Source organism: Impatiens glandulifera, chromosome 3 (genome assembly GCF_907164915.1).
Source record: "Impatiens glandulifera chromosome 3, dImpGla2.1, whole genome shotgun sequence".
Classification (NCBI taxonomy): domain Eukaryota; kingdom Viridiplantae; phylum Streptophyta; class Magnoliopsida; order Ericales; family Balsaminaceae; genus Impatiens; species Impatiens glandulifera.
In genome coordinates, this window is record NC_061864.1 from 19372979 (window position 1) to 19392867 (window position 19889).

The 19889-nt window shown below is 31.9% G+C and overlaps 3 protein-coding genes across 4 annotated transcripts; 1 reads left to right on the top strand and 2 right to left on the bottom strand.

Annotated features, from left to right (window-relative positions):
• The first annotated feature begins 5060 nt into the window (after window positions 1-5060).
• Window positions 5061-12718, top strand: LOC124930980 (transcription factor TGA2.2-like). Of its 2 annotated transcripts, none has more exons than XM_047471356.1 (9): window positions 5061-5353; window positions 5427-5522; window positions 5630-5683; window positions 5754-5813; window positions 10123-10200; window positions 10391-10442; window positions 11110-11381; window positions 11465-11710; window positions 12152-12718. In XM_047471356.1, exons 2-9 carry the CDS (start codon window positions 5466-5468, stop codon window positions 12296-12298), a joined length of 966 nt encoding a protein of 321 aa, XP_047327312.1. In that variant the 5' UTR covers window positions 5061-5353; window positions 5427-5465; the 3' UTR covers window positions 12299-12718. The 2 variants fall into 2 exon arrangements, with proteins under 2 accessions (XP_047327312.1, XP_047327313.1); XM_047471357.1 differs by having other exon boundaries at window positions 5440-5522.
• Window positions 12719-13391: 673 nt separating this feature from the next.
• On the bottom strand, window positions 13392-16389 carry LOC124930793 (calcium homeostasis endoplasmic reticulum protein). Its single transcript, XM_047471149.1, has 4 exons — window positions 16160-16389; window positions 14781-15737; window positions 14406-14698; window positions 13392-14235 (listed from the first exon to the last, which is right to left on the bottom strand). The coding sequence occupies exons 2-4, from the start codon at window positions 15695-15697 to the stop codon at window positions 13556-13558; spliced, it is 1890 nt and encodes a 629-aa protein (XP_047327105.1). The 5' UTR covers window positions 15698-15737; window positions 16160-16389; the 3' UTR covers window positions 13392-13555.
• Window positions 16390-17448: 1059 nt separating this feature from the next.
• Window positions 17449-18742, bottom strand: LOC124932420. Its single transcript, XM_047473044.1, has 2 exons — window positions 18103-18742; window positions 17449-17692 (listed from the first exon to the last, which is right to left on the bottom strand). The coding sequence occupies exons 1-2, from the start codon at window positions 18501-18503 to the stop codon at window positions 17641-17643; spliced, it is 453 nt and encodes a 150-aa protein (XP_047329000.1). The 5' UTR covers window positions 18504-18742; the 3' UTR covers window positions 17449-17640.
• Between the last annotated feature and the right edge of the window lie 1147 nt (window positions 18743-19889).

The following is a 19889-nucleotide window of genomic DNA, read 5'->3' on the forward strand; positions in this document are numbered from 1 at the left end:
TTTAGTTTTAAATATTTAATATTTATGAAGAGACAAATACATTTCATTTTCAATTTAAGGTATTGTTAATGAGAAATACTTAAACTTACTAAATTAATTGTTTTCTAAAATGATATATTGATAAGTTAACTAAGAATCAATATTATCATTTAACTATTCTAATAGGTACTCAGTATTATGTGACCAGGTTTAAGCTGTGATTTTTGTTGACTAGATAATTTATTAGTAGGTAAATGATTTATTTAATGATGAGACCAAAATTAGTCAATTGTTTCATTTTAGTACTAAATCAGTACTATCAGTATGTTAATTAATTTGATTTTGATGCATCAACTTCTACTTCTATTTATATATATAGTTTCTAAATAAAGGATTCAATTTATTAATTACAAGTGTGAATAATTTACCATCGTTAATAAAAAGGTCGATAGATTGTTAATTGGTCCGATTTTTGAGTTATTTAAGTTATTAAGATTAAGTTTTTCGAAAAATTAGTCAATTTTAAAATTAAACTGAATTCTATTATTTTTTAAATTTATTGTCAAATAATTTTGAATTCGAATTATTCGAATTTAAACCAAGATTTACAGGATCTAGTAGCAGATGGGTCATGACTGACCTAAATTTAATTTAGTATATATTATTTAATTTATAATATAATATATAATTAAAATAAATAATAAAAAATAAATTCAATTTTTAGGTTTTTGAATTGGAACCAACTCAAAAATTAAATCATATTTAAATTTGTTTAAAATTCGATTAAAAACCAAAAATAAAATTCGAATTCAGTTAAAACTGAATATTAAACATCTCAATATTGGTATGTTAACCCAAATATATATATATATATATATATATATATATATATATATATATTAAGAAATTATGTTTGCATATGCTACTCCAAACACTATGATATATATTAAAGTTCATTGTCTTGAATGTTAACACAATTCAACATAAGTTAAAATTTAAATCAAGTCGGATTCGGGTTAACAAGTTGACAGGTTGAGTAATATTAACATGAACTTGACTTATTTAGTTATTCGTGTCAAAATCTCTAACCTAAATTTGATATATTTATTTATAATTAATGTGAACTCGATACAAACAATTGACATGACTTAACTCATTTTAATATATATATATATATATTTATATATATATATATATATATATATATATATTTATATATATATATAATAATGCTTAATTTGAATTTTCTTAGTTTGTCAGATCAAAAATTGTGGTTAATTTGAATATATATGTGAGAGTAAATTGATATTTGGGTTGGATCGTGGGTTGACATCCATAAATTTGAAACGATTAAAAATAAAATTAAAAATGTTATATGTATGTTTCGAACTTTTGACCTAACAAAATAAGTACAACCTTTAACCAATTAAACTAATAAGACTTTCTATTATGATCAACACCAAATTTGATGGACGTGCGATATTCCTAACAATATAAGTTTAATTTTTAAACAAATTAATCTATATATATATATATAATAATGTTTAATTTGAATTTATTTAGTTTGTCGGGTTGAGAGTTTTGGTTAATTTGGATATATATGTGAAAGTAAGTAAATACTTGAATCGAATTATGGGTTGACCCGCCCATAAACTTTAAATGGTTAAAAATAAAATTAAAAATGTTATATGTATATTTCGAACTTAAAACCTAACAAAAACAAGTACAATTTTTTATCCAAGTGTGATTAGGGTGTGGTTTTCCGAGTGATAATAGGTCGGTAACAAATTAGAGTGGTTAAAAAATATGAATCAAATATTTGATTGACCAAAGTGTGAGGTCATTAGGTTAAATGTCGATTGAGATTGGTGGTTTATTTTCCTAATGATAAGAGACGTGTGAAAGTGTGATTGTGATGTGATTTTCGAGGGATAAGAGGTCGGTAACAAAAGATCGTGAGGTCACAAAATTTGAGGTCGATTGAGATTGGTGGTTGTTTTTTTCAAGGATAAGAGGCATGTGAAATTGTAATTGAGATCGGTAGTTGGTTTTCTAGGGAATGAGAGGCGTTTGAAAATATGATTGAGATTGGTGATTGGTTTGTCAAGTGATAAGAAGTGTGTGAAAATATGATTGGAATTGGTGATTGGTTTACCAAGGGATAAGAGAGGTTTGAAAGTGTGATTGAGATTGATTTTTGGTTTATCGAATGATAAGAGACTTGTGAATGTGTGATTGAGATGTGGTTTGTCAAAGGATAAGAAACCGATAATAAATGATCATGAGGTGACGAGATTAGAAGTTGATTGAGATTGGTGGTTGGTTTGTCGAGGGATAAAAGGTTTGTTTTAAGTGTGATTGAGATTGATGATTGAATTGTCGAGGAATAAGAGGTGTATGAAGTGTGATTTGGATTCCTTGTTAGTTTTCCGAGGGATAAGGGGCCGATAACATTAGGATTAGTGATTAGTTTACCAAGGGATATCGATAACAAAGATCGTAAAGTCACGAGATTAGAGGTTGATTGAGATTGGTGGTTGGTAGTTGGTTTGCCAAGAGATTAGAGACGTGTAATAGTGAAAGTATGAGGTTACGAGATGAGAGGTCGAATTGGATTGGTAGTTGGTTTACCAATGAATAAGAGGCATGTAACATTAGAATTTGTGCTTATTTTGTCGAGAGATAAGAAGTTGATTCAAGTCGGTGGTTGATTTGCCAAGGGATAGGAGAAACGTGTGAAAGTGTGATTGAGATTAATGGTTGGTGGTTGGTTTGTTGAGAGATAATAGCCGTGTGAAAGTGTGATGTCACGAGATGGAGAGGTTCATTGAGATTAGTGGTTGGTTTGGCCAGAGATAAAAGGCGTATAAAAGTAATAAGGTCACGAGATGAGAGGTCAATTGGAATTGGTGGTTGGTTTGCCGAAGGATAAGAGACCAGTAACAAAGGATTGTAAGGTCATGAGATTAGAGGTCAATTGTGATCGGTAGTTGATTTGTCGAGGTATTAGAATAATGTGAAAGTATGAGGTCACGAGTCGAGTGGTCGATGAGATTAGTGGCTGGTTTGCCAAGGGATAAAAGGCCGATAACATTGAGATTGATAGTTAGTTTGTTGAAGGATAAGAGACCGGAAATAAAGGATCGTAAGATTATGAGATTAGAGGCCGATTGTGATTGGTGGTTAATAATGTGAATGAGATGTTGATTGACCGAAGTGTGAGGTCACAATATAAGAGATCAATTGTGATTGGTGGTTGATTTTCCAAGGGATAAGAGGCGTCTGAAAGTGTGAGGTCACGAAATGAAGAGGTCAATTGAGATTTTGATAGTTGGTTTGGTGAGGGATAAGAGACGTGTGAAAATATGTGAGGTCATAATATTAGTAATGAGAGTTGTCCATTAAGAAAAATAGTATTGGTGGTTAAATGTGTGACTGAGATGGTTGGTTGACCGAAGTGTGAAAGTGAGGTCACAAGATGAAAATGTCAATTGGATTGGTGGTTGATTTGCTGAAGTGAGGGTAAAGAGGTTGCAGTGATAATATGAGATGGTTGATTTATAAAATACTCGAAGTGAGGTCACTAAATTAGTACTGAGATGTTCATTGGAGAACAAAAATATTGATGTTAAATATATAAATGAATTTATTGGTTTAACAAAGAAGTTAGGATAAAGAGGTTAGTAATATGATGAGATTGTCGGTTTGCCAAAAATGATGGTAAAAGATGTTGGTACTCTTGAGATGGTTGAGTGCAGAAGTGAGATCACAAGATTAGTAATATAAAAAGTTTATTAGGTAAGAAAAGATATTGTTGGTTAACCAGGAAATGAGAGTAAGAACTAAGAAGTCGAAAAGGAAGAGGTCAGTGCTGATGAAAAAAAAAAGTTAAATGAATGTATTCTTATCAATAACAAAAACAACGATGAATGAAAGGAAGAAGGCGATCACTAGGCCGTCCCAACCATTGAAGCACCATCATGTTCAAACCATAGATGTTGACGACGAATAGGATAATGAAGACAATCAAAACGATGATGACGATGATTACAAATATGTAAGTATTATTTATTTCAACTTTGTAAATGTGATTTTTATTTTACTTTGCAAGGCGATTATGTTAGTTTAACTAATGTAATTCATATCACATATTTATATTTCATATTAAAATTACATCAATAAAAAAACAATAAAATTGAAGCACAAATCAACTTACAAGTTAAGAAAAGAAACAAGTGACTATACACTTACCCCAATAACTACACGACTCAGATAGTTAAGGATGACTCAGATAGTTAAGGATGACTCGCCGACTCTACAATGGGTAGCGACGTTGCAAGATCTGAGAAGGAGTGAGGGAGTGCAAGTCAGACGACATGTTAATTCCGAAAAGAGAAAGGAAGATTTCGACTTTTGTGACAGCTAGCTGAAAGTTAGAGCAGAAAGATGAATAATCAAGTAGAAACAAGTTAATCACTTCAAATTTTGTTGATTAAAAATGAATAAGTGGTTAGAAAAGGGCAAACACAAAATTTAAAAAAAAAAAATGTAAACAGATTTAAGGTCTACTATTATGGGTCATTTGAATTATCATATTTTGACATTTTAACATGTTTATTAATCTTGATATTTAGGATCAAATATTGTAAACTCGGTGGAGTTCGAACCATATATATTATCATATTTGAAAGGATTAATTATATATATATAATAGTCATATTTAAAACATTATTTTATTTAACAGAGAACATAGCATTGAATGTATGTAACATTATATAATAAAATGATCTTATTTCAAAAAACTTTATGATTATTTGACTTTTGTTTGTTGAGATTTAATAATATATTATGATTATTTAAGAATGATAAAGATTTTTTTTTTTTTTTTATCTAGTGAGCAGTTTAAAGGTAAAAAATTACAAAATATCACATATTTGATTCTCAATTAAAACATCTTCGATAAAATAAATAAATAATTTTAAAGACTGTACCAATATCCTCTTTATTATATAATGAAGCATATGGAAAATGCCAAGTGTATCGGGTGTTAAACTGCGGTGAACAGAGACTTAGAGGGCAGTCAAAGGAAGTTTGGTGATGGACGTAAGTCAAGATAACTGCAACACTATTATACCCTAAAATGAAAGAAAGCAAGACTCAAAAAGTCAAAATTGGCGACCAACTTCATCAAAATCTCCATACTATTCTTCTTCTTCTTCTTCTTCTCCGATCATCCTTCCTTTCATCTTCTTCCAGAATATTCCGAGTTCATCATCATACTGCTGCTGCTGCTGCTGCTGACCTCCTTCTTACCTATCATCTACATTGTTCAACCTTCGCCTCCCGTTTCACCCCCTTCCTCATCTCTCCTCCGGTAATTTCTCTTCTCAAACCAACCCATCATTTCATCTTTTCAGATCAATCTAAATTCGCGATTCTCACTTCAGTGCCCTTTTCAAGGAGGCTAATCACATTGTTCAGTCAAGATGGCTGATATGACTGATTCATCTACTGATGGTGATACAGATGAGAAGAATATGAGGGTGATCTCTCTCCCTAATCTCCTTATATTGTAGTTTTTGGTTTTGCTAAAGTTAAGTTGGTGAAAGTAGTACAGTTTTCTTATTATCATGTTTATATTGGATTGCAGTTTCAAAGTGATCAATCTCTAGCTGAGCTTGGTGATAGACCGAGGGATCAGAAGGTAAACCATTGCTTTAATTCTTTTCGATGTGTTCCATTTTAGTTTGTTGTATTAATCTTCTCCATTGCAGTCACTTCGTAGGCTAGCACAAAATCGCGAAGCTGCCAGAAAGAGTCGATTGAGGAAGAAGGTATTAATTTAATTTCTTCTCATGTGGATTATGTTTTGATTATTTAAAAGATTCTGTTACATTCCTAGGTATCCCTGAATTTCATTAGAACTCTGATATTGTCATGTTTTAGTTCTTTGAACATTTGGGTGGTATGGATGATAAAAAACTATTTTGCAACACAAGTTTACGTGGAATATAACAGTTTGTTCTGAATTTGCATACGTGTTTTCTTTAAACTTAGTTTCATGATTTCTTCTCCTCGAGTATCATGGCAAGGATGCTATATATCCGGACATACTTAGGAAACAAACAAGAAGGTTTAATATGCAATTTGTTATTTATGTCTTGGCTTTAAACTCTAACATAATCAGATGAAGCTTTCACATGGCATAATTTCAAAATCAATATGTTTAGCAATTACTAAGGTAGAATCTCATATCAAACAAAGTTAATGCGTCTAGTAATGCTATATGAGATGCTGAATTGGTTGTGGTTCACAAATTATATGATTTTAAGAAGGTATTCTTTTTTCTTTTATGTGACATAAATGTCTTCCTTTTTTCCACTTTCACTTATCAAATCAACATTTTTTCTTAATAATTATCTATATCTGTTTGCATTTATTATGATATCACTATGACTACTTTCTTGTTAAAAATAAGGCTTTTTTTGCTTGTTCAGTGTTATGAATAACTATTTTTACAAGTCTGTAAGGTCATCTGTGCCTAAATTAGGACAAATGGTTGTGTGACAAATAAGTAGACTTATGGTAGTTATAGTTAATAATTTGATACAATTTATATGATTTTAAGAAGGTACTATTTTTCTTTATATTTGACGTGACATAAATGTCTATGAGATGCTGAATTGATCGTGGTGTACAAATTATATGGTTTTAAGAAGGTAATCTTTTTTTTTAATGTGACATAAATGTCTTTTATTCCTCCACTCTTGCCTATCAAATCTACACTTTTTCTTATCAATTAACTGTATATATCTGACATTTATTATGATCATTATAACTATTTCCTTGTTCAAAATAAGGGTGTTTTGCTTATTCAGCTTTACAATAACTATTTATAAACTCCAAGGGTAACATCTGTGTCACATAAAATAGGAGAGAAATGTTTGTGTGTGAAGTAGATAGATTTATGGTGGTTCTAGATAATTAATTTGGTACTTCTGTGGAGCTTTAGGAACAACAAGGTTTGATTAATTCTTTCTCTGATTACTCCAAAATTATCTTTGGCCTTACAACATAAATTTCTCATCTTTTGCAAGTTTTCCGTGTCTGCAAGTATAATCAACCATGTGACCGTATAAATTAATTTAATTTATATCTTGTTTGAATAATCATTTGAAAAAGTGAAGAATGAAACAAATTGAGAGAATTGTATTTAATAGACATTTCTACAATGTACTAGGAGCCTATATATAGGTAAGAAATTATTTATATATGGAAGACAATCTATCTAATGAATTGGTTTATATATGGAAGATATAAGACATAATCTATCTCAAGAAATTGTTTATATATGGAAGACACAGACCTAGTATATACAATGAAATGATTTATATATGAGTGAGAAATTTGAGTTTGCCTTCAACTTTGCCAACAAATATGGGATGATCAAGAAAGAAGTATTGCTTTGTAATAGACTTTAGTCAACGAGTAGCATTGAATTAAGATTGCGAGGTTTAGCTAAGAGAGACGCACAAAATCCGCAGAAGCTTCAACTACGAAGTGCAAAAGGGCGCCAAACAAAATTAAGTTTGTGAAGCAACCGCTACGAGAGTTGAGCATCAAGTTGATTTCAACTTTTTTTGACTTAGGACTCTAAGATCTTTGAGTTTTTCTTTTTGTGATGTTTTCTTGATGTTTCCTCGTTAACTTATGCCAACTCATGTCATCACTTGGGTTTGTAATGGTTTGATTTTCCCACATTTGACGTGACTTTCGCATTTAGTATGGATGGAAAAGAATCTCACTTTTTCAAAAAAGATTGCAAGGTGTAGATGCATATGTAAATTGAAGGCTAACAGCTATCTTTAGTATAATGTTTAGTGTAATGTGTACACGTGTATATAACTCGGTGCATGTACAACATTGATGATACCTAGTTGAGTGACTATGAGATAAACTAGAACACATACTATAATGAGTAGGATCTTAAACAAGTGCCTTGAAATAGTAAAGAACAAATCTTCCTAAAATATGGCATGGTGAGCTATACGACAAAGATTATAGATAGTATCCAAACATTTATACTCTTCGATTATGTATTTTTTGCTGGATTATAATCTTATCTGTAAGATTAATCATTGGATAGAGACTAGCACCTTGTTTATTGCAAAGAGCTAACTGATTAGTAGTACAGTAATCTACTCATGCATTTGTTTGATTTGAACTAATATTTTGATACCTTATATATTATACAGAGTTGCATTTGTTTATATATTATATCCTATAAGGTAAATACATTTACTATTTTTTTCCTTCTAATCCTTACACTATTGAATTTTTTATTATATATTTAAAGTTTTAATACATGTTAATTTATTTACTGTTTTATGAATGTTACAGTACTCTTCCAAATTAGGTTTTGGTCATGGTTGCAAAATAGGGACATATTCTAATAACTTTGAATGTTTTATAAAGAAAAAAAGAAGTCAAGAGTACCTTCCACAAGTTATTGATAAAGGTGACAGCATCAGAACTTCCCAACTTAGGTTGTTGATATGGATGAATATCAGGGTTTTGAATGGCCATTGTCCAATCATACGAGGACACGTGGTGGACGAAATAAAAGTATTGGATAATTATATTATTATTAGATAATAATAATAATAATTTCTAGTTACTTAGTTTGTTAAGATAATTATGTCAGTATTTTAGTTGATCTGTTTATTAGCCAGTTCTAGTAAAATTAGGATCGCCCTGTTATATATAGAGGGACCTATGTTATCGTTTAATTATACTTCATTAATGTGAAGGAAAATTATATCAGTCTCGTCTCATTTCTCCAAGTCTCGTATCTTTCTCTTAGGATTCTCATATCAATTTAACCCTAAAATTGGTATGTGACATGTCTTCTTAAGTGTTTGAGTGAGGTAGATCAAAGTGACTGAAGAAAACTAATTCACAAGCTTGTAAAGGTAGAGCGGCTATTTGACATGGTAATTAACGAATGTCGCCACATTGGGCCCAATTTAACATTTGGATATCCATATGATTATAGAGGCCTTATTATAGACATCTAATGGTAGACCTAGATCCTCCTGGAGCGATTGATTTGACCACATGGACAGAGGGAAGCTTGAATCTGATTACCAATAAAATGGACTCTAAAAATTATGTTTACTAAGTTGACCGACAGATATAGGAAAAAACATTTGGCTTACGAAAAATGACACAACTTTACAGTAGTAAGATGTAAGCTCATTATGGAAAGCAAACATTGGTGATGAAAGAAGGAGAATCATTGACAATAAAAGAACTGGTAAGGGAAGGTTGTGTGGCATTTTATCGAGCATTTTACAAGAACAATAAGAAAGGGCAACGTTGAATAGGACAGTTCAATAAATCATGTCAATTTTTTGTAGCAGAGAATAAAAAAACTGGAGATTGTTAAGGGAATAACAGGAAATTAAAGATGATAAGGATCATGACTATAGAAAGAAAATGATGATTATGTAAATTAGGAGATATATTTTCTTCCATATTTCGATTCTTGCAACAACATAAATCTACATTCTAGATTTTAGTAAATGAATTATGTATATTTTATCTTTTGAAAAAGTGAGACACTTTTTCATTAATTCCAAGTGCTGCGTTGCTATGTACGATGTCTAGTTTTAATTACATGGTATCAAAACTTTTGGTTATAACTTGAGGGTTTCGTCAGTTGCCTCCAGCAATGGTCTTTCATCATGCTAGTTTTTTCAATTAATGTTATTTTCTTTATGTGCTTATTGATTTTAGATCTACATAATAAGAAATGAAATTAAACCCCTTCTGTTCTGATCTGATCTACATAATGGCCTTGCATCTAAATGTGATGCTCTAGGCTATGGTAAAAATTGACTAACACTCGCATGATAAGCAATGATGAGCCTCATTAGTGTAAGGCAATGTAACTTATCATTCTTCTATATCGTCTCGAATTAGGAATAACGTCTATATGGTAATGCTTGGTAGGGGGTTTGATAAAGATGAAGCTCAAGCATATCGCGTGTCTATTTATTTCCCATTCTGTGTAGGGTTTATCTTTGGTAGGTTGTAAGTTACCAAAAAGATTTTGAACTAATGTGCCTCTTTCTATTTTAGGCTTATGTTCAACAACTAGAGAGTAGCAGAATAAAGCTGACCCAACTTGAGCAGGAGCTGCAACGAGCGAGACAGCAGGTTTGATTATCTATTATTTTGTCTTTTTTATATGTTGACAAGAATTTTGATGTTAGCTAACTACATTTTCCCCACTTTTGTGTGAAAATAGTGGCTTGAATTTGCACTATTTGAAATTCCTACCATAATTATAAACAGGAACTTTATATATTCCTATTCTAATACTTATTTCTTTTCTTACATTGAGAAGGGCATATTTATATCCAGTACGGGAGATCAATCTCAGTCAATCAGCAGCAATGGTATGTACTGTTGTTTTCTTGCACATATGTTTATGTATGATGACAATTCCTGGTTTATCCCCATTTGTGCATCTTCCATCAGAAAATGAACCTATTTAGAAACTAGTATTTTGTCACAATCTGTGTTACAATCAAGATCTCATTGGAATATCACCAAAGTTAAAATTGAAAGTGATTTTTTTCATGACTCATGACCAGATTATTTGTTAGATCGTTATCCAAATTATAGTGTGACTTTTGTTGCTTTATTTGGTATACAAATCATTTTCGATATCATTATCCAAATTAAAGTGTATTGTTTTTGCTTAATTTGGTATATAATTCTTTTTCTCCATAATGATTATTTTTTGGATCATGATCGTTGTGATTTTTGGCAAACATAACAAATAGAGAGTTTTCAGTATCATGGCCAACATGAAAAAAAAATGATACCAAAATGGCCTATAGCTTTTTTGGGGTTTTGCTTATTATTTGAAAGATTTGGGTTGTTCCATTTTATCAAAGTTTGTTGGTTGTTATTATGGCATCCAATAACATGGATCTTTTTTTACGATCTGTCTAATCTTTCTAGAAGTTGTATATGTTATATTCATCATCAACCTCTATATGTTTTGAATCTGCTTCTTTACCATATTTTCTAAACTTCAATATTTTGAAATGCCTCTAGGAGCCCTGGCATTTGATGTAGAATATGCACGTTGGCTAGACGAGCAAAATAAAAGAATTAGTGAGCTAAGGGGAGCTGTCAACTCCCATGCGGGTGATGCTGAATTGCGCATAATTATAGATGGGATTTTGGCTCACTATGAAGAGATTTTCAGAATAAAAAATGATGCAGCCAAGACTGACGTCTTTCATATCTTGTCGGGCATGTGGATAACACCTGCAGAGAGGTGCTTTTTATGGCTCGGTGGATTCCGATCTTCTGAACTCCTAAAGGTGGACCCATTTGAGAAAATTGTTTGTAGAAATCTGTATATTTTGATTATAGATCTAAATTTGGTTGTTTTGTTTGCATATAGCTGCTGATAAATCAATTGGATCCATTATCTGAGCATCAGCTGTTGGGAATTACTAACTTACAGCAATCATCTCAACAAGCTGAAGATGCTTTGTCTCAAGGAATGGATGCATTGCAGCAATCATTGGCCGACACTTTGGCTGGTTCTCTTAATACTTCTACTTCATCGGGAAATGTCGCAAACTATATGGGACAGATGGCTATGGCTATGGGAAAGCTCGGAACTCTAGAAGGCTTCATTCACCAGGTCATTCCTATAACAACAGTACTAATGTTAATTATATAGTTTCAGGCAAATTATTAGGAAACACTTTTGTTTCTGAATCCGAATTCGGATCTAATAGAGAAACCGCCAATGAACCCGAGTTTGATTCTCAATAAGAACATTCTGATTGAAGTGGATATAAAATAAAAAAGAGAAACTGCCAATGAAATGTTTAATATGGGTCACACTAAGTTCATCATAGGCCTAATGAGTCTTCACTGCTAGTTTATTTCTTATTATCGTTTTAGACTTTTCTTGTCTGTATTTGTCCTGCTCCTCAGCTACAAGAATATTGAATTGGAACAATTACCTTGATGATGTATCTTATGTTGTTTGTTCTTTTTCGAGATCTTGTTGTTCAGTTTCCAATTTTGATTAACCTGTGACGGTGAGTTGAAAGAATTGACTTTTTTTTTTCTTCAGGCGGACAATCTACGACAACACACATTCCAGCAATTGCATCGAATATTAACAACCCGCCAATCAGCACGCGCCCTTCTAGCAATAAATGATTATAATTCTCGGCTTCGAGCTTTAAGTTCCCTTTGGCTTGCTCGACCCCGTGAATAAGAAAATTCACCTTTTCTGGCATTTCTTGGAATGCAGCTCATTTAAACGCAGCTTGGCTTCAAAATGGCAAACGACTTTGAATTATGTCAAATCAATGGTTCAGATTGTCCATGATACAAAATTGAGATATCCGCCTCCTCGATATTTTGTAAATTGCGAAAAAAAAAAAGCGGTCTTAGATTGTTAGTTTCTTTATATATAAGATAGCTGAACTCGACTTTTTTTTTTCTAATTTAGCCAAACCGGAAACATCGAACTCCCATTTCTAGCCGCCTTTGTTTGTTGTGTTCTTCTTTAGGGAGTGTCTGTTACATGTTTCCCTTTGTGGTAGTATAAATTATTGTAACATAAAACAAAAATAATTGTGTCTTCTTCATGTTGTCTATCTAATTGGAAAGGAAATGGATTGAAACCTTGTTATGTAAGTTTGTATTTTGAGAATATATTCATCAAGATTAATATATTACTGTCACCTGAGTTTTGAACGATTTTACCATGATATCTTTAATAACTTTTGTTAATTAATTTTGATACTCATAAAAAATCATTTTTTATAATGTTTAATCTAAAGAGTGATTACCTTGTAATTAAACAATATAAACCCTTTTTTTTCTAATTTATCTTATTGAGTTAATTAATATAATAATATCCATTAAACCCACAAAAACCAAAACTATATAATGAATCGATTTGGTTGAAAATAGGGTGAACATAAATATAAATATTAGTATGAATTGATTTGTCTGAATTTACATTATTCATTAACTAAACTAAAATAACTTTTATTTCTTTAAAAATTATATTTTATCATTATATAATCACATATGAGACTATTCAAATAATCCTATAATTAACAAACTCTTACATAGTGCACACCTAACTAAAATATATATTTTTTGTTCTTTTTAAAGAGTGATACAAAGACTAAACTAAACCACACAAAAACTTGAACAAGACAACCAAGAATGCGATAAAAACTTGAACAAATCAACCAAGAATGCGATAAAAACTTGAACAAGGCAACCAAGACTACGATAAAAACTTGAACAAGGCAACCAAGACTACGATAAAAACTTGAACAAGGCAACCGCCAAAATAAAACGGATGAACATGAGAAATTACAAATTAAGTAACTTGTCCTCTTCTAAGTTCAAATAGACCAACTAAAAAAAACCACAATGACAATAATACTTTCTACTTTGTGCCATTGTAGCGCAGGAGGTTGCGTTTGTTTCACCCTTTCAAAAACAATACTTTCTACTTCGTAGTACTACTAGGAATACTAGTAGGAGTAGCCCTAGCACTCATAGAAGTATGATAATTCGAACTCCTTTGTTTTCTATAAGAAGAATAAACATCGTCATATTGACTAACCTCGTTAGGATCTGCAGTCGCCCCAAGTCCCAACCGCCCCGAGCTACTAGAACCGGGCTTCCTTTCCACACTTCCATCAGCATAAGTCCCCGTTTCTGGATCCACCGCCCTAACAAGGTTAGCCGGAGGAGGAATGCACGCTCCTCCTTTTCTAACCGGAGTGCTATTTCTCTCATGCTCATCTTCATTCTCATCTGATGATTTCATTGGCCCTTCTGAAGGGTTTACTTCGCCTATCTCTTTGAAAAATTTGGAAACTCTCTCGAGTATTTCTGACTGAGGGACTTCAGAAGGTGGGATAACTGTCGGGATATCTAAAGGGCTCATGGGAGAGTAAGGCACACCGCTACCGATTTGCATTTTTCTAACCATACCCGGAATTAGCCCTGGAGGGAATAAAGGGTAAGGTGGTAATTTTTCGGAGGATGGAACAGATGGCGGTTGGACAGAACCGGGAATGGGAATTGGAGAAGTTAACATTGGTATTGGATCAAGATGCTCTTTGTCTGCGATAATGGGAAGGACTGGAATTTGTTGTCTGTCATGCCACTGGCTTCTAGATCCTACATACAACAAGTAAACATAACACAAATTCAGAACGTTATTCTAGATCCAAAGAGTGTTTCCAAATGCGAATCTTCAATTTGATAAATATTATTTTTCCAAGATAAATAATATTTTCAGAATTGGTGAACAAAAGTTGATAAATGATAAGGGTTAAGGGTGGAAGTACCTGCAGCCGGATTATTTAATGAAGAAGAAGGTAACTCCATTGGCATTGGCATGCCAAGAACCGAATTGATTATCGGTCCACCAATCATCATCTCATTCTCGAATGCCCGGATGGTTTCTTGATCAAATACTTCCTTGGATGCCCAAAATTGTAAGATCTTCTGCAATCGTGACTGATTTTCCTCCTTGTTTTGGGGGTTATGATAGATCCTGGCTAGCATGGAACCTAGGACTGGTTTAAATGCAAGTGCCTCATTATCAAGGTCATGCGGATTGCTGCGCCTACTTGTCAAGCTGCATAGCATAATTCAAGTGATTTTCCTCGCTAAAAATACTAACAAGAAGAAAATGTAAAAAAACAAAACAAAGCTCACACCTGTCGAATAGAATGTCATTGGCGAGGAAAACAATATGCAATTGTCTCTCGGAATCATCCACAGAAAAAACCCTATCCCTCAACGCCTCAGCCAGAGCCGGTGCAAATGGGGACCTCTGCATAAACCAAGCCTTGGCACTTTTGATAGATTCCTTAGTTCCAGTGAGGCTTCCGAGTACACTATTCAGCTCCACTGCAACATCCGAAGGAAGAGGTCCGGCAAGACCTTTGAACGGCCTCGAACCATGATCAAAATCTGGTCGAACATGACCAATGAATGCCTGAGGGTGCTGATGGTGCAACTGCTTATCATAGAACGGTTGAAAAGGAGGTTGGTGGAGTGGCGGTGCATTCATCATATGGTTTGGAGGATGCATCATTGTTGGTTGTGTTGAAAGCCAAAGCTTGTAACGATAATAGTTATGCCCTTCCCCACCGAAAAGGAAATTATAAGCAGGATTATCTTGTTCCTTTTCACGAATCATGATCTCAAACTCGGGACCAACTTTAACAGCGTATTCAACAAGCTTGTCTATACGCTTTTGAAGTTCTGGATCAGATGGAGGCGGAGCAGAGTCATATGGAGCCTGGAAAGTTGAAGGAACAAGGTGTGGGGGTACGTGAGGAGGAAATCCAGCCATGGGATGTTGTTGTTGTTGTGGTTGTTGTGGCTGAAGATGCATAAGGTGATGAGGCGGTGGGGGATGAGGATGAAGTTGATGTGGCTGCATATGACGGGGAAAAGGATATTGTTGATGTTGTGGGGGAAGGAATGGAGGACCGTGAACTGATGGAGGGAACTGTTGTTGGGGATGAAAACCAAATTGTTGTTGCTGTTGTTGTTGCTGCTGCTGTTGCTGTTGTTGTTGTTGAGCAAAGGCCATAGCAGCAGCGTACTCGTGAGCTTGTCGATCCATTTATAAATCGAATCTACCAACCAAGAAGGAAGTTGCAGACCTAACTCAATGAAACAGATTTAGGCAGTTGAATAAAGTGTTGTTAACTATTATAACTGAAGTGGTAATTAGTTTTGTTAATAACAAATAGTTATATATAAAAACATTAGTTTTGATCTTGTTTCTTATCTTTTAAGGCATTCTACTGCCTCCATCAATGGCCATTGATGGAGGGCTGTGGAAACAATTAGAGTAAGATAGTGACATTTCCAGAGTTGAATTACACTGAAACATGATGGTGTTAATACAGGTCAGGTCGAGTCATGATTTAGAATTCAAAGGCATGACATTTTCCATGATCTAATAAGTTATAATAATCCAACAACTAAAACCCTAGAAAATATGTTGTTGAACTGAAGCAAATAAGATAAGTTACTACAGATAAGACGAATATCTTCCAATTAGAGAGATCTGAGCTCGTACCTGTGAGACAAGTAGGATAATGATCTATCTGTCACCGGAGCTTATCTCAATCAAGATTTGAGCATATATAATATAGGTTTGATCGGAGAATCTGCATCAATACGAATCTTCCCCTACGGAGAGAAACGTCAGTCAATAGGAAGGAAGGAAGGAGAAGATTAAGCAATCCACGCAGCCGCCGCCAAAGTATACGAAGCTGTAACTCCGATCAGCCTAGCCTAGATAACCAAAATACACAACATAAACCAGGTAGATAACCTTAAACCGGCCGGTCCGACCCCAAAACACATGTCTCACTATTATTATTATTATTATTATTATTATAGATATAAATTTTAATTAAGAAATTAATTTTAATATTTTTTTATAGTGATTGAAGGGTAAAATATTTTACCACGTAAGTTAGGGTGATATTATTATTTTTTTATTTAAAACTATTCTTATACTTTTAAATTATACAAAATCTCAAATTTTGATATACATTTCATTTCATATTTTGGGTTAAGTTTAATTCAATTTATTTAGGTGAAAGAGAAAATTACGATTTAAACACACAAAATAAATATATATATATATATATATATATTTTATTATAATTTTGTAAGTTGAGTTATTAAGCATGAAAAAAAATGCCTTATATAAACTTTTTTCATTTATATATTATTTTTATCTATCTAGAGGTAGTTTTAATTTTAAAGGCTAGTATTAAAATTATATATATTATTACCACCATGCTTGTCGACGATGAATTCATGAACGCAATTCTTTAAAAGAAGCTGAATCGGCTAGATAACATGAGGAACATGTTCATAAAGGAATTGGCGAAATTGAGAATCAGGAGTTTATAAATAAATGTGGGTTTATTCTTATGGATGGATTTATTAGGGTTTCACGATCAACATGAACAAAGTGTTAAGCCGCTGTGATGAGTTGGATTAAAACAATATATTTAATATCTGACATGAATTAATATTTTTTTAATAATTATATACTTGTAAAAAAAAATTAACACTATTAAAATTTTCTGTTAAATAAAATAAATTTGATCGTTTTGTCAAGTTTATATATATAAATAAAATTTTATAATTTAATAAATAAATTTAAAACTACTGTCCAACTTTATACATAAAATTGACATTTATCTCATAGTTTTATATATTTTTTTTATTAAAAAAACATCAACATTTTAGTTTTCACTATAAATGTTAATGTTGATATTTTCTTGATGTTTGACACATATATAATATATATATAAAGAAATTTATACATTTATTAAAAAATATATAAAGAAAAAAAAAAAACTTAGTTCACGATTGTGCTACCAAATTTTTTCGATACAAAATATTTGCTCTCGAAGTCTAAAGTTACTCGTGAATTTCTCGAAAATGAGTATAATTTGTTGATCTCGAACTCGATAAGAGTTCTGGTTCAAGAACAAGAATAACCTTGACGCATGATAGGGCATCGATCAAAGCATTGAATCAAGCAATTACACATATGCAAACACCTGGTTCGTCATTGTCATCCGAGTCGCTGTCGCAAGAAAAAAAATAGAGTATAATCAAATAAAATTGTTGAAGAGATTTAGTTGTTTTCAATCATTCTAATCAATAATTAAAATAAAACTATTCATTTAGATAAAAATTAAAAGACAAATATGACAGATTCACATTAATATGTATATTTTGAAATTAAGTTTATATAGTTATCTATAATACAATTTATAGTTAAAAATATTAAAAATAAATTGCTATCAGATATCTTAATTTTCAAGACTTGAGAGCTTCCTCCTTTGTGATGGATTTTATGATCCTAATTTTAATGAAAATAAACATTTATTGAAATATATATATTTAAAGTAAGAAAAATGAATATTAAAGAATAAAAAGAGTTGAAATATAAAATAAAATTAAAAAAAATACATATTAAAGCATGATGATGACCTGGCTTCAAATTCTCTGATATCAACTAGTTCTTTCCCTAGGTTATCCATCCATTGCACTTTCTTCCTATCAACCAATCTCCGGCCGCCGCCACCGTCGTCTCCGGCGGCGCCGTTTCCCGATCTGATACAGCTCTTGAAAGCAGCGATTTCAACCTCTCTCTCTTCTTCTTCTTCTTCTTCTTCACCGATCTCCGTTGTTTCCGGCAGATTATCCGGAGGAGGAGTCGGCGGCGGCGAATCTGATGGAGGTTCATTTTCCGATTCTGAAGTTTGAACACTACTGGCGGATGCTGCTGGTAGAGATGAGGATGATGATGATGATGATTGCTTGGAGAAACAGATGAATGAAGGACAATGGAAGTTACAAGAAGGAATTCTCATGAAAGAACTTGGATTCATCTAACTCGATTCATCATCGATCGATCGATCTATCTGTAATTTCATTCAACCGTATCCAATCTCCATTTTTAAGATCTGACTCTCCGATTAGATTAGGGAAAAGGAAAAGGAAGGCGGAGTGTTTATGAAGAGGCGATTGATTGATGAATATTTGTTGTTGTTCTTCTCTCTTGTCCTTTGAGGGTTTTGCTTTATGAAAGTGTGAAGACATGGAGAAAGGTCGAATCAAGAGGAAAGAGACAACAAACTCATCAAATATTAAAATATCTCCAATTTGCAAAATTAAAAAATATATATAATTCCTATTCTTCCTTCTTATTCGAATTACCCTTTTACCCTTCTTGTAAAATTGATAAAAAAAATTAATTTATTTTGTAGATAAAAGGTGTAATTAAATGTTATATATGGATATATATATATATATGGTGGATATATATATATATATATATATATATATATATATATATATATATATATATATATATATATATATATATGATATTTTTGAATAGAAGTAATTGATTTACCTTATATTAATTAAAGAAAAGTATGTATGGATGACAATCTGAAAGCATTTCGGATAACAATTGTCCGATTTGTGGTGGTCTTTTTCGATTTTATTGGTAGTTGACCAGGATTGGACGGGTTATATTTATGTCTTCTGTGTTGATTTCATCCTAATTCTGTCGGGAAATACAATTAAATTATATAAAATTATCAATATATTTATTTATTAATTATATTTTATAAGAGTTTTAAGTTTATTTATTTATAATAATATAAAATGTTAATATATTACTATATATATTATATTGAAAATTTTGTTTATAGAATTTTATTATATAAATAAAAAATGATATAAACGGTATCCCGCGGTATTCCTCAAAATCGAACGGAGTGAAATTGATAGTAAAAAAAATCTACAAAGTAAAATAGGGTATAGATGGTAATGCATTTTCTATACCGAACCGTTTCATTATCACTCATTGGATCATTAGTTAAAAAAATTAAAAAGTGTGAATAGATAAATCTTTCATTTTTTTTACAATAAGATTGCACCATGTGATTTTGTTTTAAAAAATCTCTCTGTAACATTTATCTTAATTAAAATTAAGATATATTAATAGATTTTACGACTATAATGTTTTCATCTTATTGAACAAAAAGAAGATTGTTAGTTAATTTTGTTTGATTAAAATTAGTTTACAAAATTGTGAGTATGAGTTATTTGATATATAGAGTAGAATATTTAAAAATTATATCAAATATTCGATACATTAAATCTTATAGATAAAATTTTGATAAAGAGATAACCAAGGTAATATGATCAAATTTTAAATTATGAAGAGAATTGAGGAAATCGGTTATGCAATTATCATAGATCAG